At 41.9% G+C, this 27,898-nt stretch overlaps 1 protein-coding gene across 5 annotated transcripts in view; it reads right to left on the reverse strand.

The window, feature by feature from the left end:
• The window catches only part of GSDME (gasdermin E), a 71,626-nt gene extending 46,643 nt beyond the window's left edge, over positions 1-24,983 (reverse strand). Inside the window, exons 1-4 of one of the 5 annotated variants that reach the window (XM_078059374.1) lie at positions 24,854-24,981; positions 14,547-14,717; positions 12,609-12,838; positions 9,725-9,932 (exon numbers count right to left, since the gene is read on the reverse strand). In XM_078059374.1, the coding sequence (XP_077915500.1) occupies positions 9,725-9,932; positions 12,609-12,819 (419 nt within the window). In that variant the 5' untranslated portion in view covers positions 12,820-12,838; positions 14,547-14,717; positions 24,854-24,981. Of the gene's footprint in view, positions 1-9,724; positions 9,997-12,608; positions 12,839-14,546; positions 14,718-24,853 lie in introns of those variants that run through there. The other 4 variants (XM_078059376.1, XM_078059377.1, XM_078059375.1 and 1 more) reach the window with 4 other exon arrangements.
• Between the last annotated feature and the right edge of the window lie 2,915 nt (positions 24,984-27,898).

Raw genomic sequence — 27,898 nt, forward strand, 5'->3', positions numbered from 1 at the left:
AGATCTGGGGCAGAGATGGGGTGGGGTGTGGTCGTTATACTTAAGGCAGTAACAAATGGCTGCTGACAGTGGGAGACAAGGCAGAAAAATGAGAGTTTATTATAAAATAATGATGGATCTTAAGATAGAATAAAACATGAATCCAAATCATTATGAAAACATCTCAATAAACATGGTATTCTCCATTAAAAAAAGAAGAAGAAGAAGAAGTTCCTGATATACCTTAGCATGGTTTTCCGTCAAGAATGTTTTAAGAGGGGCGCCTGGGTGGCTCAGTCGTTAAGCATCTGCCTTCGGCTCAGGTCATAATCCCAGGGTCCTGGGATCGAGCCCTGATCAGCAGGAGACCTGCTTCTCCCTCCCCCTGCTTATGTTCCCTCTCTCGCTGTCTCTCTCTCTCTGTCAAATAAATAAATAAAATCTTTTTTTAAAAAAAAAGAATGTTTTAAGATAAACACAGAGTTCGCATTCAAAGAGGTCAGCTCCAGGTATCTGGAAGGTTAATTCCAGTAGAATACCTTCATGACCAACAATGCTAGATAAATGTTATATATGCAGGCGCTTGTTTTTTCAAGGATAGATGAAGTTTGTTTTTGAGATGTACACACATCTCATGGACAATAGAGCTAATACTCTGAATTCTGAGGGCTAAAATAACTTTTACACAGATGACAACTTATCTAAATGACCTGAAATAAAATGACTGACTGCAAATAAGTCCTCAAGAATGTACAGTACTTAAGCATTACTAATTACCACTCCCAAGGCCACATATATGTCAAACAGCACCTTATCAATCCAATGAGGTTATGGGAGTCCAAAGATAGGCAGACGAGGTAGATAGGAATTTATGACTCCAGCATGAAGTAAGAAGTATATTCGCTCTACATGATCTCTATGATCTCTGTCCCCCGATTGGGAGAGTCTTCCCTTGCCACCCCTTCCCCTCCCCGTGTAGCTCACCTTTACCTCTTAGCAACAGAACAAGGAGGAGGGGACTCTGCCAGAAGACACATCTTCCATTTCTAGATGTTAAATGTGTTCCTTCCCATGTTCCTGGTGTCACCCCCTTCCCCACACCACGCCATCTCTTCCCCATCCCCTCTACAATGAACAGGTTTCTAAAGACCCTCCTGAGGTGATCTCATCCCTGTGTACAGCACCTCCAGGTGGGCAGGCCTAGCCATGCACTGGGCTTGCTCACGCATGTGTCTGGTCCACTGTGCTGGGAACCTGGATTCCTGCTTTACCTTGACATCCTATGCTAGAACTTCAGCTACTTTTACCTCAGCCAGTTTCTTTGCCTCACAGCCACTTAAACACAATTTTGAGGAAAGAACAGGAACCTTGGAGCCAGAAGATCCTGGGTTGAATCCCAGCTCCAGCATCCAAATTGAGCTCTGCGACTGAAAACAAGTTACTTTTCCTTCCCGAGCTTTAGCTCCTTAAGTGTAAAAGAAGAGAATTGTGCAGAGTAAATGCACACTTTGTGTCTGGGCCATAAAGTGCCGGGCACACAGTAGGTGCTCAGTAGATGCTTGTTTCCTTCCTCTCCCTCTCTCTCCGTCTTCCCACTTACAACTGCTGGCAAGAACTTCTTTCTCTTCAGAATATTTTCTCCTATCTCTACCCACTGAGCCCTGTCCGTGTGCTTCCTGCCGGCACTAACTTCTACGCCTGAATCACAAAGAGGGTTTGGAAAACCTGTACTGGGAAGTGTGATTGTACAGCGTTGCCAAACGTGGTTCATAAAATAGAAGTAACACAACTGCACAAAAGGGCTCAACTATAGAGGTCTGTCTGATGACTGAGAAACAGAGGCCCCTGGACGCTCCCAGTCCACCTGTCCTTCTTCCCCTTTCTTTGCCAGACTTAGCAAATAAAAATGCATGATGCCCAGATAAATTTTATTTTCAGATAAACAACAGAGATGTTTCTGGTGAGTCCCAAATATTGTAGTAGAAAAGGAAAATGCCTCCCTAGCAAAGAAAAAAAGCCACAGAGAAAGGAAAATAAAGACTATGACTGTCACAGAAAGAGGTGGCTGTCCCTTCCACCCGATGTCACCAGAGAGAGCTTAAAGTTCTCTGACCGAAAGGGGATTCCTGCCAGAGTCCTGGAGTCCTACGAAGTACCGGGAGGCCGTGAGTAATGGCCAAGGTCTTTCAAGTCCATTTAGCACCAGCGGTTAGTGAATGAGTTGTGAAGACCGCAGTTGCCTCAGCGTTCTCAAGGTCTACACAAAAATACACCCACTAAATGCTTGATACGTGACTTTTATGGTGGTATTTACTCATTAATTTTTTAAACATAATTTTGTTCAATGAGTGAATGTATTTTATATTTCATATAATCCTAAGAATGTTGGAAAAGTGAAAATAAACCACCTATACCTAAATGCAAGTGAGTTTTCTCTTTATTTGGAGTTGCATTTTCTGTTTTAAAAGAAAAAGAGTAAAAAAAAGAATGAAAGAAAGAAAAAGGGTAATAAAACTACACAGGAAAACACACATATGTTAATGTACAAACTGAAACATCAGCTCTCACGAGGATGATTGCAATCACCACTCAACTGACTCCCTGCTTCCACTTATCCAGTTTCTCTCAAACCAGCAGCCAGAATGATCCCTCTAAAAAATAAGTCCCACATGCCACTTCCCATCTCACTCTGAATAAAAGCTAAAGCCTTTACAGCAGCCTGCAAGTCCCTGTAGGACCTGCCATCCACTCCTTTTACCCCCTCAGGCCTCCCCTTCTCCTGCCCAGCTTACTTACTCCAGCCACACTGACCCCTGCCCACAGCGCTCTTGCCCAGGATACCCCTATACTTGAATCTGTCCTCCTTCAAATCTTTGCACTGATGCCAACTTCCCTGCAATGCCTTCTCTGGCCACTTTTTTCAAATCATAAACCCCATTCCTAGTTGCACATTTTGTGTCTCTCCCCACTAGAATGTACAGCAGAAATGTTGGCATTTTGTTCACTGCAGGATCCCAAGCATGCGGAACGGTACGTGGCACATATAGGCACTCAACAACATTTTTACTGAACGTTCAATAAACAGAAGGTAAAAATAACGAGTTACACCAGGTAAAATGTATTTACTACAAGCTAAGCAATGGATAACTATGGGGTTTTCTTCAAGATTTCGAAGTTGAAAACCAGCTCTTCTGCTAAAGCCCCTAATTTGCTTTCTTCTTTTCCTAATCAGAAAGCTAGCAGGAGCCAGAGGGGAATGTCATTTTCTTGCTTCTGATATCAATATTCAAAAATGTAGGACATAGCATTCTCCCTGTTGGCATTTTATAAATAGCATATTTAAAAAAAAAAAAAGTACGTATTTGCCTGAAGTAACATCCTTTTAGGGTGCTTCCCTTAAATGTAAATGGACTAAATTTTCCAATAAAAATGCAAAGAGTGGCTGAATGGATTAAAGACAAAAAAACACTCGAGACCCATCTATATGCTGCCTACAAGAGATTCACTTAAGATGTAAAGACACACAAACTGACAGTGAAGGGCTGGAAAAAGATTTTGCATGTAAATGGAAACCAAAAGAAAGCTAGGCTAGCTACACTTATAGCAGACAAAAAAGACTTTAAAACAAAGACTGTAATAAAAAACAAAGAAGAGGGGCGCCTGGGTGGCTCAGTCGTCAAGCGTCTGCCTTCGGCTCGGGTCATGGTCCCAGGGTCCTGGGATCAAGCCCCGCATCGGGCTTCCTGCTGCTTCTCCCTCTCCCACTCCCTCTGCTTGTGTTCCCTCTCTCGCTGTGTCTCTGTCAAATAAATAAATAAAATCTTTAAAAAAAAAAATAAATAAATAAATGACAAAGAAGAGCATTATCTGATGTTAAAGGGGTCAACCTAACAAGAGAATATAACATTTGTAAATGTTTATGCACCTAACATAGGAGCACCTAAATACATAAAGCAAATATTAACAGACCTAAAGAAAGAAATAGACAGCAATACAATAATAGTATGGGACTTTAATATCCCACTTTCATCAACGAATAGATCATCTCAGATAGGTTATCAAGAAGGAAATATCAGCCTTAATGACATGTTAGACCAGGTGGACTTAACATATATACAGAACATTCTATCCAAAAGGAGAATACACATTCCTCTCATGTGCATATGGAACATTCTCCAGGATAGACTATTATGTTAGGCCACAAAACAATTCTTAATAAATTTAAGAAGACTGAAATCTTATCAAGAATCTTTTCTGACCACAATGGTATGAAACTAAAATCAATTACCAGAAGAAAACTGAAAAATTCACAAAGATGTGGAGATTAAACAACATGCTATGGAACAACCAATGGGTCAAAAAAGAATCAAAAGATTAATAAAAAAGAAAATACCTTGAGACAAATGAAAATAGAAATATAACACACCAAAACTAATGGGATGCAGCAAAAGTTGCTCCGAGAAGGAAGTACATAGCAATAAATGCCTACACCTAAAGAAACAAGAAAGATCTCAAATAAACAACCTAACATTACAACTCAAGGAATTACAAAAAGAACAAAGCCCAAAAATAATAGAAGGAAAAAACAAAGACAAAAACAGAAATAAATGAAATAGAGACTAACAAGACAATAGAAAAGATCGATGAAACTAACAGCTGGTTCTTTGGAATGATAGACAAAATTGACAAACTTTTAGCTAGACTCACCAAGAAGAGAGGATTCAAATAAATAAAATCAGAAATGAAAGAGGAGACATATTAAAATTGATACCACAGAAATACAAAGGATCATAAGAGACTACAATGAACGATTATACACCAACAAATTGGACAACCTAAAAGAAAAGGATAAATGCCTAGAAACACACAACCTACCAAGACTAAATCAGAAGAAATAAAAAATCTGAACAGTCCAATTACTAATAAGGAGATTGAATTAGTAATCAAAATCTCCCAACAAACAAAAGTCCAGAACCAGACATCACTGGTGAATTCTACCAAACATTTAAAGAACAGCAATCCTTTTCACTCTTTCAAAAAACAAAAAAGGAGAGAACACTTCCAAACTCATTTTATAATGCCAATGTTACCCTGATACTGAAACTAGACAAGAACATCACAGAAAAGAAAATTATGGGGCACCTGGGTGGTTCAGTTGGTTAAGCATCTGCCTTTGGCTCAGGTCATAATCCCAGGGTCCTGGGATCAAACCCCACAACAGGCTCCCTGGGGAGCCTGCTTCTCTCTCTCCCTCTGCCTGCTGCTCCCCCTGCTTGTGCTCTCTCTCTGTCTCACTCAAATAAATAAAATCTTAAAAAAAAAAAAAAAAAGAAAAGAAAATTATAGGCCAGTTGGGTAACAGATGTTAACACAAGACTTACTGTGGTGATCATTTCACAATATATACAAATATTGAATCATTATGTTGTACACTCAAAACTAATACTATGTTGCATGTCAATTTAAAATTTAAATTTAAAAAAAGAAAGAAAATTACAGGCCAATATCCATGATGGACATAGATGCATAAATTCTCAACACAATATTAGCAAACTGAAGAAAACACCACATTAAAAGGATCATACATAATGATCAAGTCGGATTTACTCCAGGGATGCAAGGATGGTTCAATATCCATGAACCAATCACTGTGATACACCACCTTAACAAAATGAAACATAACATCCATATGATCATCTCAATAAAAAACACTGTTTACAAAATTCAACACCCCTTTATGATAAAACCTCTCAACAAAGTAGGTATAGAGGGAACATACCTCAATATAATAAGGCCATATATGATAAGTTCACAACTAACATCATACTCAACAGTGAAAAATCCAAAAGCCTGGGGCGCCTGGGTGGCTCAGTCGTTAAGCGTCTGCCTTTGGCTCAGGTCATGATCCCAGGGTCCTGGGATCAAGCCCTGCATCGGGCTCCCTGCTCAGTGGGAAGCCTGCTTCTCCCTCTCCCACTCCCCCTGCTTGTGTTCCCTCTCTGTCTCTCTCTGTCAAATAAATAAAATCTTTTTTTAAAAAATCCAAAAGCTTTATCTCTAAGATTAGGACAAGACAAGGATGCTCACTCTCTCTACTTTATTCAACATAATACTGGAAACCCTAGCCAGAGTAATTAGGCAAGAAAAAGAAATAAAATGCAACCACACAGGAAAGGAAAAAGTAAAACTATCATTATTTGCATATGACATGACATTACAAATAGAAAATCCTAAAAACCCCACCAAAAAACTGTTGGAACTAATAAAGAAATTCCGTAAAGTTCCAGGATACAAAATCAATATGCAAAAATCTGTTGAATTTCTATACACTGATATGAACGTTCAAAAAGAGAAATTAAGAAAATAATTTCATTTATAACTGCATCAAAAAGAACAAAATACCTAATAATAAACTTAACCAAAGAGATGAATATTCTGTACACTGAAAACTGTATGACCCTGATAAAAATAAATTGAAAAATAAATAAATAATAAGATATTCCATGCTCATGGATTAGAGTATCACTAAAATGTCCCTACTATCCAAAACCATCTACAGACTGAATGTAATTCCCATTAAAATTCGAATGCATTGGGACTCCTGGGTGGCTCAGTCAGTTAAGCATCTGCCTTCAGCTCAGGTCATGATCCCAGGGTCCTGGGATTGAGTCCCGTGTTGGGCTCCCTGCTCAGCAGGGAATCTGCTTCTCCCTCTCCCTCTGTCTCCTCCGCTCTGCTCATGTTCTGTCTCTGTCTCTCAATCTCTCTATAAAATAAATAAAATCTTTTATTTTTTTTCTTTTAAGATTTTATTTATTTATTTGACAGAGAGAGAGACAGCGAGAGAGGGAACACAAGCAGGGGGAGTGAGAGAGGGAGAAGCAGGCTTCTCGCAGAGCTGGGAGCCCGATGTGGGGCTCGATCCCAGGACCCTGGGATCATGACCTGAGCCAAAGGCAGCCGCTTAACTGACTGAGCCACCCAGGCGCCCCTAAATAAAATCTTTTAAAAAAAAATTCCAATGCATTTTTCACAGAAAGGAAAAACTCTAAAAATTCTAAAATTTGAATGGAACCACAAAAATCCCTGAGTAGCCAAAGCAATCTTAAGAAGAACAAAGCTGGAGGCATCACACTGTCTTATTTCAAACTATATTACAAAACTACACTAATCAGAACAGTAAGATTTGGACATAAAAACAGACATATAGATCAATGGAACAGAATACAGAGTCCAGAAATAAAACCGTGCACATACGGTCATTTAATTAATGACAAAGGAGTCAAGAATATAAAATGGGGAAAGGACAGTCTCTTCAATAAATGGTATTAGAAAAACTGGATAGCCACATGCAAAAGAATGAAACTGGGCCACCATCTTACACCATCCACAAAAATTAACTCAAAGTGGATTAAAGACTTTAATGTTACACCTGAAACCATAAAACTTCTAGAAGAAAGCATGGGTGGTAAGTACTTAGACATCAGCCTTGGCAATGATGTTTTGAATCTGACACCAAAAGCAAAAGCAACAAAAGCAAAAATAGCAAATGGGACTACATCAAACTAAAACACTTCTGCACAACAAAGGAAACCATCAACAAAATGAAAAGGCAACCTACTGGATGGGAAAAAATATTTGCAAATCATATATTTAATACAGAGTTAATATATAAAATATATAAAGAACTCCTACAATAGAAAAAAGAAATCAATTTTTAAAGTGGGCAGATCTGAATAGACATTTTTCCAAGGAAGACATACAGATAGCCAATGGCTACATGAAAAGATGCTTGGTATCACTCATCATCAAGGAAATGCAAATCAAAACCACAATGAGATATCACCTCCCACCTGTTAGAATAGCTAGTATCAAAAAGACAAGAAGTAATAAGAATTGGAGGGGATGTGGAAAAATGGGAACCCTTGGCTCTGTTGGTGGAATTATAAATTGGTGCAACCACCAAGGAAAACAGTATAAAGGTTCCTCAAAAAATTAAAATAGAACTACCGTATGATCCAGAAATTTCATTTCTGGGTATTTATGCGAAGTATTTAAACATTTACTCAAAAAGATTTGCACACCCATGTTCACTGCAGCATTATTTAGAATAACCAAAATATAGAAACAATCTAAGTGTCCATGGATAGATGAATGGATAAAGAAATATGGCATATATATGTTATATTGTGACTTATAGTAAGAAATATATATTTGGTCTTCAACCCAGTTCTTGGCATGGAACTTCTAACCCTTGGAATTTCCTGTGGTAAGAGCAATAAAGGTGTCTTTTGTTATGTTAATGAGGTGACTTTTGGAAAGCCCTTAGGTAACCTAAAGATGGGGGCTGTTGTCCCGGGAGCCAACCAGGTAATTAGAAGGTTTTAACTTTCAGTACTTCCACCCCAACCTCTAGGGAAGGGAGAGGGGCTAGAGGTTGAATCAATCACCAATGGTCCATGATGATTTAATCAATTGTGACTATGTGATAAAGCCTCCATAAAAACCCAAAAAGACAGGGTTCAGAGAGCTTCTGGATCGGTGAACACATGAAGATTTGGAAAGAGTGGTGACCTGGAGAAAGCAGGAGGCCCATACCCTGCCCCATGCATCTCCTCCACCTGGCTGTTCCTGAGTTATACCCTTTTATAATAAAACAGTGATCTACTATGTAAAATGTTTCATATTTCAAATTAATTGAACTCAAGGAGGGGATCACGGGAATCTGATTTTTAGTCAGTTGGTCAGAAGTACAGTTAACAACCTGGACTTGTGAAGGGCATCTGAAATCCAAGGAGGGGGTTGTGGGGACCTCCAATCTGTGGCCCCCATAGTCAGAAGCACAAGGAACAGCCTGGGCTTGCTGCTGGCATCTGACTCAGAGTAAGGGCTGAGGATAGTCTTTTTAGGACTGAGCCCTTACCCTGTGAATCTGATACTATCTTTAGGTAGACAGTATCATCAGGGAGTTGAATTCTCAGACACTGCTGGAATTGGGTCAGGAACCTAATTTAATGCATATACAATGGAATATTATTCAGTCACATAAAAGAAGGAAATCTTGCCATTTGGGACAACATGGATGGAGCTTGAGGGGATTATGCTAAGTGAAATAAGTCACACAGAGAAAGAAAGAGCCCAATCTCACTTATATATGGAATCAAAACAAACAAACAAGCTCATGGATTCAAAGACCAGATTAGTGGTTGCCAGAGTGGAGGGTAGGGGTACATGAAATGGGTAAAGACCAAAAGGTACAAACTTCCCATTATGAAATAAGTCCTAGAGATGTAATGTACAGTACACTGACTATAGTTAATAATACTGTATTGCATGTTTGAAAGTTGCCGAGAGAATAAATTTTAAAAGTTCTCATCGCAAGAAAAAATATATTTGCAACTATGTATAGTGATAGATGCTAACTAAACTTACTGTGGCGATCACCTTGCAATAGGGACAAATAACAAATCATTATGTTGTGCACCTGGAAACTAATACAACGTTATACGTCAATTACACCTCAATCAAAAAAAAAAAAAAAAAAAAACGTCTCCCCACTCAAGCTAAGAACAATCAAGAAATTCCAGGCTAAAGTACGAGCTCTATAAAGTTTCAGCACAACATTCAATCATGTTTGCTTTTGGGCAAAGTTCCCATCTGTTGCCCTTTTTACAAAGGTCCAACTGAATGACCTTTAAAGGTGATACATGCCAAAATCCAAAATGCCAGACAGAATTCTCATTACCTCTCAGTGGAGTCTCTGATGAGCTGCTGCAGGTCCACCTCCTGCTTCCTCAGGTTTCCAAAAGAAGACTGACTTTCCACCAGTCCTTTGCCTCCAACATTCATCTTGACCTTCCCTAGCGCCGTCTCGATGGTCCCACTCACATGGTTTTGAAACTTGCTCTCATATTTCACAAAGTCCGACTCCACGACCACTGGAGGGAATGAGACTTGCAAAGGCATCTGATGATGATATGGCCACCTAGCTGCCTTAGGCCACCTACCTTCCCAATCCTGTGGAAATCCACAGGAAACGTGAAGTTCGCACTCAAAATGGAGAGCCGGCAGCCATGTTCTGTGTGTGTTCTAAAGAAAATGGAGCTGGCCCACTGAGGTACTGACTGAGAGCATGGTGGGACTTGTGGCCAGGGGCTCTACTTGGTGCTCTTGGTTGTCTTTCAATTCCAATATATACGTATGTAGACAGGTGCACCAAAAGTATCAGGAGAGTTTAACAAATAATTTTAAAGAAAGCCTCCTGGGGCCCATGGCAGGCTCAGTCGGAAGAGCACACAACTCTTGATCTCAGGGTTGTGAGTTTTAGCCCCACGTTGGGTGTAGAGATTACTTAAAAATAAATAAGTAAATAAACTTTAAAGCAAGCATCCATTTAACCACTATCCAGATAAAATACGTTTTTTAAATTTTTTTAAATAGAATATTTTCAATGTGTGCTTTTCCAGGGTGAAGACTGGAAAGGGACTTCATGAGGATGACACCTAAGCAGAGTGAAAATAGCAGCTCTGCTCATGATCCACGTCCGAGTGGTCTGCCTTACCCCGTATCTGGCAGGTCAGCCACGTGGAGCTTGGGCATCTTCCCTTCCCACCCACCAGTCTTGGAGAACATTCCCTTGGCCTTCATTACCATCCCTATGAAAAAATTTCCTTTCCCGTACTTACCTGTTTATTTATTTTTTTAATTTTTAATTTTTTTTTTTAGAGAGAGAGCGTGGGTGGAGGGAGGGAGATGCAGAGGGAGAGAGAATCTTAAGCAGGCTCCATCCCCAGCACGGGGCTCAACATGGGGCTGGATCTCACCACCCTGAGATCCTGACCTGAGCTGAAATCAAGAGTCTGATGTTTCACTGACTGAGCCACCCAGGCACCCCATGCTCACCTGTGTATATTGACCTCTACCTGGCCATTTAATTCCTTATCATACAATACCTTATCTCTACTCCTGATAAAGTCAGTGGGCATGCCTGGCCTCCCTCTCCCTCCATCTCAAACACCATCCCGGGATATACAAGCTCCAGACTCCCCACCCTTACTTTCTGGCTTCCCAGACTTAGGAAGATGCCGCCCCCTACCAGGTATCCCAGCTTCAATCAAGTCCTCTGGGAATTACTACGTTCCTCATCTGCTCACATCCAGGGGACTATCACATTGCCTTCAAGATCTGTCCTTCTTATCTGGACACTGAAGATAAATACCTGATGATCTCATTTCTGAATTGCCAGCCTTCTCTTATCTCCAGATTTCTACTGTTCTTATTTTTAATCCAACCAAATACCACCATAAAAATAGTGTCAGTCACTGTCGTTTGATCTGGCTACATTTAGGGCCCCTTAGGAACTTCACACTGGGCTGTTTCCATTTCCCTGACCCAAGGCTCTCCTGAGCTCCTGGTTGTACTTCTAAGGGATTCAGATCTGCCTACAGTCTGAAAGGCTTCTTTCCAACCACTCACTGCCCCCAACACCTGTATTTCCTTCACTTCAGTCAAGAAAACCCTTCCTCAGCAAGGGTTAATGAGAATTAATCATTAATCACTATCTTTGCAATTTACAAAATAGAGAATCATCTCTGTCACCACCACCAAACATGAGACAACTGTGAAAATGCCCTCAATTCAAAGCCTTTTCCTATTTATATCTTGTGGAATACAAACACTTTGGGAAATGTTTTGGGAAGTAGCATAGAGCACTTGTTAAGAGCTCAAGATTTTAATCACTATTCTAATATTCCTACCTATAAGAACTTGTTAACATCCATCTCCCTGAACCTCAGTTTTCTCAGATGTAATCTGGAGAGAATACCTTCCTGATGGATTCTGTTACAAGTTGATGTATGTAAATCACATAACAGAGAGCCAGGTACATAGCAAGTGCTCACTCTATCCACTGGGCTTAGGCCAGAACAATGTCATTTTCTGATAAAAGCAACAGTCCTAGGTTGTACAAAGTGCTACACAGATAGAAATTTTATTTCTTTACCTAGAGAAAACTCTAGCTATTTTTGGACCAGCTTGAGAGCCTGCCCTGCTCTCCCCAGAAAGCTTCCTTATGTGAGTAATAAAACTTTTCACACCCTCCTGATGGCTATGTGGCATCATCAACCGCAACACTAAACCAGATTTTGGGTGGTAGATCCGTCCTACCTATGCTGAGTGGCCACAACACTTACAATGGGCATGTCTTACTTTTGTACTCAAAACTGCAATATTATTTTTTTTAATTAAGCTATAACTTCTCATGTCGGGCCTGTAGAATTTTGTTCATTTAAGAAAAGTATATGCCTTGAGGCACCTGTGTGGCTCAGCGTTGGACTCTTGATTTCAGCTCAGGTCATGATTTCAGGACTGTGGAATCGAGCCTCACTCGGGCACCATGCTCAGCAGGGAGTCTGCTTGAGATTCTCTCTCTGCCTCTCCCCCCCACCAAAATAAATAAAATCTTAACAAAAAAAAAAAAAAAAGAAAGGATATGTCTTTAAGAGAGTGTGCAAAGAAACAGAATTCATGGTAAGGTCTCACCTTATAATCAATCACTCAAGACAGCATGTACCTAGGAGATGAATCATCTTTTCTGGGACTAACTGTAGACTATCCCCAAAGAAACCTACCTGGACTCAGAAATTGGTCTTCTGTGAGTACATCTCCAAGGGTGACAGATAAAAACTGGTACTTGGGTCTCTGCCAGCACCAGAATCTCTTTTTTTTGGTCACCAGACTTAGAAGTTGTAACTTATCAGAGTCATTCAAGTTTGTTACTGCAATCAGGTTACCTCCGGCATCAACTTCTTTAAGAAAATTCCTTGTTGCTTTGGCAAACATTATGAGAGCTCCAAATTACCTGAATAAAAAAACAAAACAGTTACTCCCAAATTAAATAAGTTATTATTTCATTTATTTTTTTCTAAAAGTGCCTTATTTTTCCTTCGTGTCAATCACTATACATGAAAGAATACCTTCTTCTTAGAAAACCCTCTAGTGTGGGTTCAGCTGATGACAAAGAAATCAAATTGAAATACTGAAAGAGAGTATGTAAGTCTAGATAGACTAAGTTAAGCTTCAGACACAAATAACCTCCAAATATTAGTGGCTTATACCAAGAAAGGTGTATTTACTGGTCACAGTCTATGTCTGGTAGAGGAGGACAGGAGAGCTTTTCTCATCATAGTCATTCAAGGATCCAGATTGAAGGGGCAGCCACCATCCAATATGAAAGAGTTCTGGAAAGTCTCACACCAGCAATTAAATGCTCTGGCCCAAAATTCACACACATCATGTCCACTCACAATTTGTCAGAGTAGTCATATGGCCTCAGCCAGCAAGAATGGTCAGGAAATACAATTGTACCATGGATCTAACAGGTAGAGACCTGAGAATATTTGTTGACCCACATACTGACTACCCTAATTTGTAACATACAAAGATATGACCACTTCTTTAAAGGGCAACATGCTTTTTCTCCACACTGTATGATTTCCCCTATTCACAATGCAAAGAAACTATTACTTTTTAATCCAGAAATGAAGACTAGTCACTCCTCAGCTGTAGGGAAAAAGAAGAAACACACTGGAAGATATAAAGAAAACTGGCTAAAGCCAGATTCCTATCTCATGCTGTACACAAGAGCAAATTCTCGATGGATTAGAAGGTTTTTTGAGGAAAAGAATGAAACCATAAAAGTACTAGAAAAAAATATAAATAAATATTTGTTCAGTTGTAGGACAAGAAAGGCCTTTAGGAAGACAAATGGCAAACTGAGAAAATACTTATATTTATAACGAAGAACTAGAATACTTTATAAAAAAATCTTTCACAAATTGTTTTTAAAACACAATAATAGAAATATGGGCAAAGGTTATAAACAATTCACAATATATAAACTGCACAAGCACACACATATATAGTTATTACTCAAAAAAAAGCACAAGTGAAATAAGATTTTTAAAAAAATTATCCATGGTCAAAGGTTAAAATAGCTAATGGACAAGAAATGTGTTTTATTTGTATTTGTACCCTGGTGTTTGGCAGTCACAGAGATATAAAAACACAGTTTGAGAGGTGGGAGTAGTCTTAGACATTAACTAGTTCAACCCACTTGCTTTATTTATTTTTTAAATTTTATTTATCTATTTAAATTCAATTAATTAGCATATAGTGTATTATTGGCTTCAGAGGTAGAGGTCAGTGATTCATCAGTCTTATATAACACTCAGTGCTCATTATATCATGTGCCCTCCTTAATGCCCATCATCCAGTTACCCCATCCCTCCACCTACGTCCCCTCCAGCAACCCTCAGTTTGTTTCCTATAGTTAAGAGTCTCTTCTGGTTTGTCTCCCTCTCTGATGACTTCACATTCAGTTTTCCCTCCCTTCCCTTAAGATCCTCTGTTTTGTTTCTTAAATTCCATATATGAGTGAAATCATCATAACTGTCTTTCTCTGACTGATTTCACTTAGCATAATACCCTCTAGTTTTATCCATGTCATTGCAAATGCTAAAGTATCATATTTTTTGATGGCTGAGTAATATTCCATTGTGTATACATACCACATCTTCTTTACCCATTCATCTGTTGAAGGACATCTGGGCTCTCTTCCATGTTTTGGCTATTGTGGACATTACTGCTATAAACACTGGCGTGCAGGTGCCCCTCTGGATCGCTGTTTGTATCCTTTGGGTAAATGCCTAGTAGTGCAGTTGCTGGGTCGTAGGGTAGTTCTGTTTTGTTTTTTGTTTTTTTTTAAGATTTTATTTATTTATTTGAGAGAGAGAGAAAGAGAGAGAGAGAGAAACAGCATGAGAGGGGAGAGGGTCAGAGGGAGAAGCAGGTTCCCCGCTGAGCCGGGAGCCCAATGTGGGACTCGATCCCAGGATTCCGTGATCATGACCTGAGCTAAAGGCAGTTGCTTCACCAACTGAGCCACCCAGGCACCCTGGGTAGTTCTATTTTTAACTCTTTGGTAAACCTCCATACTGTTTTCCAGAGTGGCTGTACAAGTTTGCACTACCACAAGCAGTGTAAGAGAGTCCCCCTTTCTCCGCATCCTCGCAGAGGACGAAACAAAGTTGTTTCCTGACTTTGTTAATTTTAGCCATTCTGACTGGTGTGAGGTGGTATCTCACTGTGGTTTTGATTTGTATTTCCCTGATGCGAAGTGATGTTAAGCATTTTAAGAACAAATATTGTTAAAATGTCTATGATACCCAAAGCAATCTACACATCCAATGCAATCCCTATCAAAATATCATCAACATTTTTCAAAGAGCTGGAACAAATAATTCTAAAATTTGTATGGAACCAGAAAAGACCTGACTAGCCAAAGGAATGTTGAAAAAGAAAACCAAAGCTGGTGGCATCACAATTCTGGATTTCAAGCTCTATTACAGAGCTGTAGTAACAAGACAGTATGGTATTGGGACAAAAATAGACATGTAGATCAATGAAACAGAATAGAGAACCAAGAAATGGACCCTCAACTCTATGGTCAACTAATCTTTTTTTTTTTTTTTTTAAGATTTTATTTATTTATTTGACAGAGAGATAGCAAGAGCAGGAACACAAGCAGGGGGAGTGGGAGAGGGAGAAGCAGGCTTCCCGCCAAGCAGGGAGCCCGATGTGGAGCCCGATCCCAGGACCCTGGGATCATGACCTGAGCTGAAGGCAGACGCTTAACGACTGAGCCACCCAGGCGCCCTATGGTCAACTAATCTTTGACAAAGCAGGAAAGAATATCCAATGGAAAAAAGACAGTCTCTTCAACAAATGGTGTTGGGAAAATTGGAGAGCCACATGCAGAAGAATGAAACTGGACCACTCTTTACACCATACACAAAAATAGACTCAAAATGGATGAAAGACCTAAATGTGAGACAAGAATCCATCAAAATCCTAGAGGAGAACAGGAGAACACAGGCAGCAACCTCTTTGACCTTGGCCATAGCAACTTCTTGCTAGACAGGTCTTCAATGGCAAGGGAAACAAAAGCAAAGATGAACCATTGGGATTTCATCAAGATAAAAAGCTTTTGCACAGCAAAGGGAACAGTCGAGAAAACCAAAAGACAACCTACCGAATGGGAGAAGATATTTGCACATGTCTTATCAGATAAAGGACTAGTAACCAAAATCTACAAAGAACTTATCGAACTCAACATCCAAAAAACAAATAATCCAATCAGGAAATGGACAGAAGAAATGAACAAACATCTCTCCAAAGAAGATGTACAAATGACCAACAGACAGAACCGACTTACTTTAACATGAACCTCCTCTAGGACATCAGAAAATGTTTGTCTTACTTATCACTAGTTTTTCTCTAACGTGCCTTTTCTTAGATTACTATTCTTGCATATTAACAATAAGAATAAACATTTAAGGAAGGGATTCTAAAACATAAAAAGTTCCTTTCTTATTTGAGAGAGAGCGCTCATGTGTGCAAGCAGAGGGAGGGGTAGGCGGGGAGGGAAAGGGAAAGAGAATCTGAAGCAGACTGCACACCAAGGACAGAGTCCGACACAGGGCTCAATCCCACGACCTCGAGATCATGACCTGAGCTGAAACCAAGAGTCAGCTGCTTGAATGACTGAGCCACCCAGGCACCCCTAAAAGTTCCTTTCTGATCAACAGTGAACTGTAAAAAAGGAAAACTATGTATGCTCAAATTCTCATCTCTAAAGCATCTCTCACTATACTAAGTTTCTTACGTGTGATGGAGCACTCATTCATTTATCAAAACATTTACTAAATCATTAATTATCCTTAAGTACCTACTCTATGCGGGTACTGTGTTTAAGCACTTAGGATACTGATACAAAAAGTCACCTCTATACAGATGGCCAACAAACACATGAAAAGATGCTCAACATCATTCATCATTAGGTAAATGCAGATCGAAACTATGAGATACCACCTCACACCAGTCAGAACGGCTAGAATCAAAAAGACAAGAAATAGTAAGTGTTGATGAGGATGTGGAGAAAAAGGAACCACCATGCACTGTTGGTGGGAATGCAAATTGGCATAGCCTTTGTGGAAAACAGTATGGAGGTTCCTCAAAAAATTAAAAATAGAAATACTGAACAATCAGTAAACCCACTACTGGATATTTACCCAAAGAAAACAAAACACTAATTTGAAAAGATATGTGCACCCCTATGTCTATTGCAGCATCGTTTACAATAGCCAAGACACGGAAGCAACCCAGGTATCCACCAACAGACGAACAGATAAAGAAGTGGTGTATATATATGCAATGGAATATTACTCAGCCATAAAAGAGAATGAAATCTTGCTATTTGCAACAACATGGATGGACCTAGAGGGTATTATGCTAAGTGAAGTCAGGCAAAGACAAATATCATAGGATTTCCCTAATATATGGAATTGAAAAAAAAACACAAAATAAATGAACAAACAAAAGTAGAAACAGATAAATAAATACAAAGAACTGATGGTTGCCAGAGAGGTGGGGTAGGGGGATGGGTGAAGGGGAGTGGATGGCACAGCCTTCCAGTTATGGAATAAGTCACAAGGATGAAAGGCACGGCATAGGGAATATAGTCAACGGCACTGTGATAGCCTTGTATGGTGACAGATGGTAGCCACACTTGTGGTGAGCATAAGGTACAGAGTTATCAGATCACTACGCTGTAGAGCTGAAACTAACGTAACATTGTCAACTCAAAAACAGACACACATATCAATGGAAAAGAACAGAAAACCCAGAAATGGACCCACAACTCTATGGTCAACTAATCAACAAACCAGTAAAGAATATCCAATGGAAAAAAGACAGTCTCTTCAGTAATTGGTGTTGGGAAAACCAGACAGCCACATGCAGAAGAATGAAACTGGCCCACTGCCTTACACCACACACAAAAACAAATTCAAAATGGATGAAAGACCTAAATGTGAGACTGGATCCTAGAGGAGAACACAGGCAGCAACCTCTTCGACCTCAGCCACAGCAACTTCTTCCTAGAAACATCACCAAAGGCAAGGGAAACAAAGGCAAAAATGAACTATTGGGACTTCATCAAGATAAAAAGCTTCTGCACAGTGAAGGAAACAGTCAACAAAACTAAAAGGCAGTCTACGGAATGGGAGAAGATATTTGCAAACAACATATCTGATAAAGGGTTAGTATCCAAAATCTATAAAGAACTTATTAAATTCAACACCCCAAAAAACAAATAATCCAGTTAAGAAATGGGCAGAAGACATGAATAGACACTTTTCCAAAGACGACATCCAGATGGCTGACACATAAGAAGAAGCTCAACATCACTCGGCATCAGGGAAATACAAATCAAAACCATGATGAGATACCACCTCACACCTGTCAGAAAGGCTAAAATTGACAACACAGGAAACAACAGATGTTAGTGAGGATGCGAAGAAAGGAGAACCCTCTTGCACTGTTGGTGGGAATGCAAACTGGAGAACAGTATGGAGTTCCTCAAAAAGTTAAAAACAGAACTGCCCTACGATCCAGCAATTGCACTACTAGGTATTTACCAAAAGAATACAAAAATACAGATTCGAAGGGGTACGTGCACCCCAATGTTTATAGCAGCATTATCAACAATAGCCAAACTATGGAGAGAGTCCAAATGTCCATCAACTGATGAATGGATAAAGAAAATGTGGTGTGTACACACACACACACACACACACACACACACACACACAGGAATATTACTCAGCCATCAAAAAGAATGAAATCTTGCCATTTGCAGCAACATGGATGGAACTAGAGTGTATTATGCTAAGTGAAATAAGTCAGAGAAAGACAAATACCATATGATTTCATTCATATGTGGAATTTAAGAAACAAAACAGATGAACATAGGGGATGGGGAAAATAAGGAGAGAGGGAAACAAACCATAAGAGACTCTTAAAGACAGAGAACAAACCGAGGGTTGACAGAGGGAGGTGAGTGTGGGATGGGCTAGCTGGGCGATGGGTATTTAGGAGGACATTTGCTGTGATGAGCACTGTGTGCTGTATGTAAGTGATGAATCACTGAATTCTACTCTGAAACCAATATAATACTGTATGTTAAAAATTTTAAATAAAAATTAAAAACAAAAACCAAAAAACATAGTGTGTCAACTCTACTTCAGTAAATATATAAAGTAGGCTCTCTCCTTAATGAGCTACTAGTTGGGTGGCCAGATAGAGAAATAAATAATTAGGTTTTATGCTAGGTATTGACACAGATTGTTACAAGAAATGAACCAAGAAAAGGGCATCTAAATCCAACTGGAGAGAAGCATAGGGTCAGAGAAGTCTTCCTGAAGTGGGCAGCATCCAAGCTGCCTCTCGTGGGCTAAGCAGAAGCAAGCCGGCGCAGGAGTACCGTGGGGGTGCTTAGCAGAAGAGCAGCAATTATAAAAGCCCAGCATGTGCAGGACGTGGCCGAAGGGTGGGGAAGATCGTGCCTGGCAAGATTTGTGACCGGCAAGCTCGTAATGGTCCACGAGACATCATTTTGTGTTAATAGGCCCATTGCCACTTCCTCGCTTTTCAAGCTCCGAGACTAGTTCCTGCTTTGGTTCTAGAGTGTGGAAGGGCAAAGGACAGGGATGAGGAAGCCTCGGGCCAGGACATGCAAGGCGTGCCTCCCCTGCTGGGCCCTGGGCAGCAAGGGCCTTCAGAGGGAGGGACTGTATAGGGAGTGATGCAATCAAAGCGGTCACTTAGCAAGATGTTCTGGAAGCAAAATAGGAAACCAGCTGGAAGGGAACAAGATTAGAGATGGACAAAAAATGGTTATACTGAACTATGTCACATGCACAAGGATAGAAAAGATGATTTGGTGGTTTCCCCAGAACTGTGGTTGGATGTGAGAGTGGTGTTGAAAGAGACTCCCTAGGATGGCTTCCAGGTGTCTCAGGTGTGGGCTGGCCGATGAGATGCCAGTTACCAAGAAAGGGAATTCAGGAGGAAGCAGATTGGTGGCAGACAGTAAGACAGTACCTGCTGGAAGTGTAGCTAGGAGAGTGTGTAAGATTTATTTTGCCCAACAGAGGGAAAGAACCTTTAACAAAATAAGGTCTCCCCAATGACCTGTGGAAATCCATCCTGCTTGTCCAAGAGAAGAACCACAGCAGAATCTGCCTCACCGTGCCACTGGTAACAGAATCTCTCTCTCTCTCTCTCTTTTTAAGATTTTATTTATTTATTCGAGAGAGAGAGAGAGAGAGAGCACAAGCCGGGGGAGGGGCAGGAAAGGGAGAAGCAGACTCGATGTGGGACTTGATCCTGGGACTCTGGGATCATGACCTGAGCTGAAGGCAGTCGCTTAACCAACTGAGCCACCCAGGCGCCCCAGAACCTCTCTTTTTATGGTTTCTATTCTTTTCTGGGACTACCTGAGAGGGACATCACTAACTTCCCTTCAGATTAAACAAGTTTCTGAAGAAGACAGATCAGACTTGCCATTAAAAAACAACAAAACCCATCTGTTGTGGGTGGCAAAGCCTTTGTAATGATGCTAATCCTCCCCAGAGGAATTAGAGGATAAAGAAAGGGAACTCCTAAATTAATTTTTAATTTTTTTCCATCTACCATCAGATACAGCCAATTTGCCTTCTTGACAGGGTAGTTTGCTTTAGGAAGAGTTAATGCAGGTGGCTACTGGTTTACAGGTTAATTGAATCAGGCTTATTCAATCAAGGAACTCCGTTTATTCCTGTGAAGTTAGAGGTTTCTTTTATCTTATTCTTTGAATACATAATACATTACATGGCTCAAATATCTAAACAGTGTAAAAAAATACACACTGAGAAATCCCATTCCTACTCAGGTCCTACTACCCTTTCCATGGCTCTCCCCTGTAGGTATATTACCTTGGTGTTTCTTTATACAAATATAAGTTCAAAGGAGTCTGCACACTGTTCTGTATGTTACTTTTTGTCATGTAACAATGTATCCTGGAGATCTTTCCATGTTAGTACCTTCATCTTTGCAGCTGCATAATACTCCACCGTGCGGCTATCCCACTGTTTGTCCTGTACTGCCGATTGCGTAGGTTATTTCTACATTTTTTTCTTATAAAAATGCCACACTAAATACTCTTGAACATATGTCTTCTTCACACATGGTCAAGAGAACACGAAGGAAGATTCCAACAAGAGTGCTAGAGGTGCCTCGATGGCTCAGTTGGTTAAGCGTCTGCCTTCGGCTCAGGTCATGATCCCGGGGTCCTGGGATCGAGTCCCACATCGGGCTCCCTGCTCAGCGGGCAGTCGGCTTCGCTCTCTTTCTCTCCCTCTGCCCCTCCCCACTGCTTGTTCTCTATCACTTTCTCACTCTCTCGCCAATAAATAAAATCTTAAAAAAAATTCTTTTAAAAAAAGAGAGATTGCTAGATCAATGGGTAAATATATCTCTAATTTTAGGGGTTGTACCATTTTGCAGTCTCACCAATAAGGTATGAAAAATCTCAGCAATAGAGTCTGTTATCAAACTTTTGTATTTTTGTCAGTCTCATAGGTGAGAAACAGTATCTCAGTATATTCTTAGGGTATGTTATTGTAACATAAATCAAGCATCTTTTGTTTAAAGAATTTATTATTTTTCTTAACTGTGTCCTTAGTCCATTTTCTATTGGTTTTTTCTTTATTCCTAGGACCTTTTGATTAACAGAGGGATTAGCTAAAATATAGGCTAGAAATTTAACACAACGGTTTATCGTGGCATCGTTTAATGTGGCATTGGAAGACAGTAAGTTGCCATACCATTCTCAAACATCTGAAGTAACTGCCTAGCCAGGAAAGATTAAATAATATGCCGAGGGCCAACTGAAGGATCTAGAACCCAAGTTGCCTGACACATACAAGCACAAGAAAGTCTCAATTAACCATAAGTCAGACGTCAGATTCAAATTTCCAGTGTGTTCCAATCTGGAAGTAGACAAAAATGGCCTCATGAGAGATCTACCTCAAATCGCTCATGACCTAAAAATCCATTGCGTTTCACAGCCGTACCACAGGTCCCCTCTCACACAGGGCCTTACGAATCCCAGTAGCTCAGTGGGGTTAAATCAGTGGAGGGTATTAAGGAGGGCACTTGCTGTGATGAGCACCAGGTGTTGTACGGAAGTGCTGAATCACTAGATTGTACACCTGAAACTAATATTACACTGGATGTTAACTCACCTACATCTGTGGTTTCCCAGCTCGAAGCAATTAGAACTCAGAAAGTCAAAAGCAATGAGGTAAGGATATGTAAGTTTAAATCAGACTCCTGGACAACAAATCTCGAAGGAAGAGACCAAGAAAGCAAGACAATGCCAAGTCAGAAAAGCACACGGCGCCCTGGGAACAAAGAATCCTAAAAGTAGGTGCCAAGGTAATGATTGCATGAGAATATACTACAACTAGCATCCATTCTTAATCAAATCCTTGAGGTGTAAAGAACCCAGTTCTTCCTCATACCCAATTCGGGATTCTTCTCTAGAGCAGCTCTGGTTGATCACTAGGCCTCTGCTTGTGTAGTTCTGGGCAAGAAACCTCAACATCAAAATACACTAAAGAGAAACAACTGTATGGTGAGTAGCGCGGAGTGCCAGGCACTGGGCTGAATTCTTGCTCCGCATTTCCTCATTTAATCTGCACAACAACCCTGAGTAGGCATTTTACAGATGTGGAAGTTTGAAGATGTTAAGTAACTTGCCCAAATCACGAGAGAGAAAAAAGAAAAAACAAAACAAAAAAACCCAAACCAGCGCCCAGCGCCGACACCGCGAGCTGGCCTGGGACTATCAGCCAGCCCTGGTGTTGCTACGCAACGGCCCCGCGTTCTCCTGCTGAACACGAACAACGTCTCAGAAGAGCAACATCAAGCAAGGCCACTCTGTGGTCGTGATAAATTAAGACAAAAACAAGACCCCTCATAATCTCGTCTGACCTCAGACAAAATATGAACATTGTCCAAACCACAAAAACGACCAAACACCGCCCCCCCCCAACCACCGCCACCAAGGGGTGGCTAATGACTGACTGCGGCTTCTTGGCCAACCAAGGCTTTTGCCTCAACTGCAGCCTTCCTTGTGAAGATACTCAATAGAATTCTCCCCCTTCCTGACAGCATCCAATCCAGAGCAAAGTTCTGTTTCCTTTAACTCCCCACAACCACCAACAAGCCTAAAGGCTGTAACTCCTTTCTAACACCAACCTACTGAGACGCCCCACAGTGTGAGGTCTCTCTCGCTACAACAAGCAATAAACCCAACTTTTCCAACTCTACGTGCATTCCTGGAGGTCTCTGGAGGGCACCAAATGTCACATAGAGAATTAGAGCGAAGGGAAGGTTCCAACAGAGGTCCACCCGCCTCCGAAGCCTGAGCCCTTGGCCACCCTGCTTTGCAGATTCCTCAGTCAGCTTTTTAAAATTTGGGCTACATATAATTCACTTTATAAAATAAGAAAGTGTGCTCAAAAGGGTAGACTTCAGTTATAGTGGAAGTGAAAATCACAGTTATGGGACACATGTCCTCACTATGCAGGGAAATGAGACATTGCTGTACTTGTCTCATACTTAACAGCTTCACATTTTGAATTATTTTTAGTTTTCGAAATAACGTGAAGTTTAGTCTATTAAATTAAAACAGAGGTGTCATCCTTTTATATCTTCCACGCTCACAGCCCAGTGCCTGAGCTCATTTTTATAAGACAAATTAAAGACAAGGTACTCCATTACTTTTTCTTAAATAAAAATCAGTGAGATTTTAAAAAAATGGTCACAAAACAGGCACGAACTTGAGAAAGGAGTGAGCGTGAAGCGACAAAGGCTTTTGGGAAGTGGGGTGGGTAACAGAAGAGACAGGGTTTCAGAACAGAGAACTCGCTGGTCCCCTTGAGGGTTCAAAGAGAACAAAAAGAAAAACACTTCTGGAAAATGCAAAACTTCGTCTCCAAGCAGGCGATCTATGGGACAGCAGCTGGGAGCCGGAGCCCTATTTCTCAGATCCCTCTAACTGCCTGGGCTCAACTTCTCGCGGCTGTTCTCCTTTACAGGAAGAGCGCGTTGGTGATTTCGACAAGCATCAATTTACTCTACATTGCTTCAGCTGCTTCTCCGGCCTCACATCGCTTCTTTCATTCCACTCCGACTCGCTGCCTGTCGGCCCCTTGAGAGCTACGATGCCCAGACACCCGGTCCTCCCATCCTAGTCACTCCTTTGAACAGAGCAGGCGCCCAAGGAGGGATGTTTTCAAACATTCTACAACACACGCCCTTGGAGGAGCCGCCCCTCCTCGTTCCCCCTCGCGCGCAGATGCCCAGTGGGCTCCCAGGGGGTCCGCACGTCGAGGCCTAAGGCAGCCAAGCGAGCAGCTGTGATGTCATCCCGCCCCCTGCCGATGACACCCAGGGGGGCTTGGCCTTCTCCGCAGGCCTGGGGCCCAATTTCAGGCGATTGAGGGAACCGTTCCAGCCCAGAGTCTCAACTCCTGTGGGCTCCGGCCTCTCCTTCCCGCACACACGCCCCGCAAGCCGGGAAAGCCTTTGCACGCCCTGGGGGAAACGGGAGGACAAAGAATGAAGGGGTGGGGAGCGCTGGTGAACAGGGGGTGACAGAAGGTACCGGCCCTCCCAGCAGCCCGGGAAGGAAGCGGCCGCGGGGAAGGGGGGAGAGGGCTGGGGAAGGGGTGGGGGGAGAGGGGCACGCGATGGGGCCAGCTGGCCAGTTGTGGGGCAGCCGACCGCCTCGTCTCCCTTAGGGGGGACGGCGGGGAGGGGCGTCCCGGAGAGAGAAGAGCCGCGGACTCGGCTCCCCGGGGCTGGCCGCCCGCCCAGGCGGGAGCCGGAGCCGGAGCCGCCGCGGAGCCCGTGCCGCCGCACTCACCTGCCCCCGCCGCCGCCGGGTCCCCGCCGCCGCGCACTGGGCGCCCCGCGCCGGCCCGGGCGGACTAGCCTCGCGGGGCGGGCCGGGGGCGGGGGCTCGGCGGGAGGGGGCGGGCCGGCGGGAACCTTTGCTCGGTGGCCGCCCCCTGCGCCACCGGCCGCCAGCCGGACGGGACCGGGGACGCCGGGCCGAGCGCGGCCGAGGCGGGGCGAGGACGGCGGGCGGCGTCCCGAGACCCGCCCGAAGGCCCAGAGCTGGAGGGTTCCCTCTCTTCGCGTGACTCCGCCCACGCCGGGCGCTGACACCCCGGGGCTCGGCTTCGGCCGAAATCCCTCACGCTTTTCGGCATCCAAGGCCTGGGGCGCACCGGGGACAGCAGAGGAGTGGGCCCGGCCTCCCTCCCCAAGGCCTCCTCTCCCGCCCTCAGTACCGTAGGGTTGGAAGCCTGCCGGGCCCAGTCACCCAGAGTTGGGTGCCGCCTGGCACCGTAGCTTCCCGGTTCCAGCGGGCAAGTCTGAGGCTGCTCTAGCCTGTGGGAGCCCCTGATGCCGGGGCCGGGGAGTGTCCAGATTTGTGGTGTGACGGTGCCCACACTGGTCCTGACATTATTAGTAATTCATGCAACTATATTCTAAGTTCCTCGATGGCAGCGCCCAGCATCCCTCACTAGGTGCTTAGTGAATGAGCGAATGAGTGAAGCTGAGTGCAGTTGGTGCTCAAAAATGGCTCGCTGATTGACTGACTTAAACACTATATCCCTTCAGTCAGTATTTACGGATCATCTTTTCTGAGCAGTACTCTGCTGAGCTGAGAACAATGAATGAGAAAAAATAAAATTTCTGTCCTTGGAGAACTTGCCTTCAGGAGTGTTGAGTTTTGTTGCTGCCTTCCACAGGGCTGGGAAAGAGGCAGGGCTTTCCGGGGGCCCCCATATGGTCTAAACCTATCCCTTGCAGTTACCCCACTTTTGTATTTGTCTCAGGAAAGCCCTCCTGACTAGTCACATTAAAAATACAGCCAGTCCATCAATCTGCAGGAACACTCCCTAGTTCCTTGCCTGCTTTATTTTTCTCCTTTGCACTGACCACCATCTGATAGACTATACACATCATACTTCATGTATTATCTTTCTCTTCCTTAGAATGTCAGTTCCATGAGGGTAGGGACTTTTGTCTGTTCTGTTCCCTATACCCAGCACCTAACATAGTACCTGCTGTATGGTAATAGTAAATAATTGTTTAATTAATGTGTCCTCTTGTTTGTTTTTCCAACTAGATTGTGGGGTCTTATTCATCTGTGCAACCATCAATGGTTGTTGGACGAGTGAATAAATAGAAACGGTTGAGAGAGGTGGTCCTCTGTCTTGCCAAACTAATAGGTATTGGAAGACAAAATGATTCACTCTGCTGGCTTTGGAAAGAGACTTTTCATCCACGCTATTGCTTCTCTGTGTTCATAAAATGGTATAGTGATAACTCTGGCTTGTTATCAGACCTAGGCCTTAAGAATATCCTTATAAACAGCATGTTCACGAAGTCCCCGCCAACAAGCCCTAGCCCATTCTAGATAGGTTACCCCTTCTAACTGAGAGTGCATGAGCTTTCTGTGGCAATGGTTACTTATGGGCTTCAAATTCTTTCCCTCTTTTTGTCCCATCCATTGCCTTTCAGTTAAATGCATGAGAAGGATAATAATAATGTTAGCTGCTAATATTTATATAGCACTCTCTAGTTAGTATCACGAAGCATGGTTCTGAGTTCATTACATGCATTGATTGACTCATTTAATCCTCACAGCAACCGAGTGGCGGTCCAAGTTACAAATGAGTACACTGAGGCACAAGCCAGGAAGCTTACCTAGCTGGGAAGAAACAGAGCCAAGATTTAAACAGATCACCTGACACCATCTGAGTTTCTTTTTTCAGTTGGGATATAACTGATATATAACATTGTATATATTTAAGGTATATAACACATTGATTTGATATACTTTTATATTGATGAAGTTCATTAATGGGGTGCATGACATAAATGAACATATTAATGAACCAGCTCTGTATGGCTGCCATCACTACTTCTAGTTCTTTGGGAGTCATTTTTGGAGAGACCTGGACTCTTTTAGATGAATAGCCACTGTGGAAGAAAAAGAAAACACACAGGTTTGGGATGAGAAAAATTTGGGTCAAATCCAGTCTACCATTACCAACTGAGTGACCTTAGGCAAATTTTCGACTTCCTATTTTAAAAATCACCTATAGTGTTTTCATGAGATTAAAAGAGAAAATGTATAAAAAGCACTCAGCACATAGTACACAATAAAAGTTAGTTTCCTTTTCTTTATTAATTACTTTCTAGTTAATGTCACTTTTAAATTGAGTCTAAAATTTTTCACCTATGTATAATTTTGTCTTTTACCATATTGACTGCTTCCCAGAGGAACATAGCTACTAACATAAATTTACATAAAATTTGGCACACATCGATATATATTTTTAAACCAATTTATCTCCCTGAATCCCAAAAGTGTTTTAACTGGAAACTGTAATGCCAATGCATATTACCAATTACTGCTTTAAAATAAAATTCTTTATGGAGGGTTAAATATGGCCCAGAATTAACGCCTATTTCTTTCAGGGTCTCAACCATCTCTTGTTCAATTGCAAGGTAGAGATACAGGCAGGAGAAAAGGAAAATTTACTTGGAGGCCAGCAAATGACCAACAAAAATTATCAAAATTTAAAGTCTCAATGCAAATATTATTGGGGACAAATAAAGAAATGAAGTCGCTTGGGGGACACTGGGTGGCTCAGTCAGTTAAGTGGCTACCTTTAACTCACCTGATCTCAGGGGTCCTGCTCAGCGGGGGGTCCTGCTCAGCAGGGAGTCTGCTTCTCCCTCTCCCTCTGCCCCTCCCCCTGCTTGTGCTGTCTGTCTGTCTCTCTCTCTCAAATAAAAAAATCTTTTTAGAAAATGAAGTAATTTGTTGTTCAAATTATAATTTACTACATGACACACTACCTAAAACTTAATGACTTGAAATAACAAC

The sequence above is a fragment of the Halichoerus grypus genome, chromosome 12 (assembly GCF_964656455.1).
Source record: "Halichoerus grypus chromosome 12, mHalGry1.hap1.1, whole genome shotgun sequence".
Lineage (NCBI taxonomy): Eukaryota > Metazoa > Chordata > Mammalia > Carnivora > Phocidae > Halichoerus > Halichoerus grypus.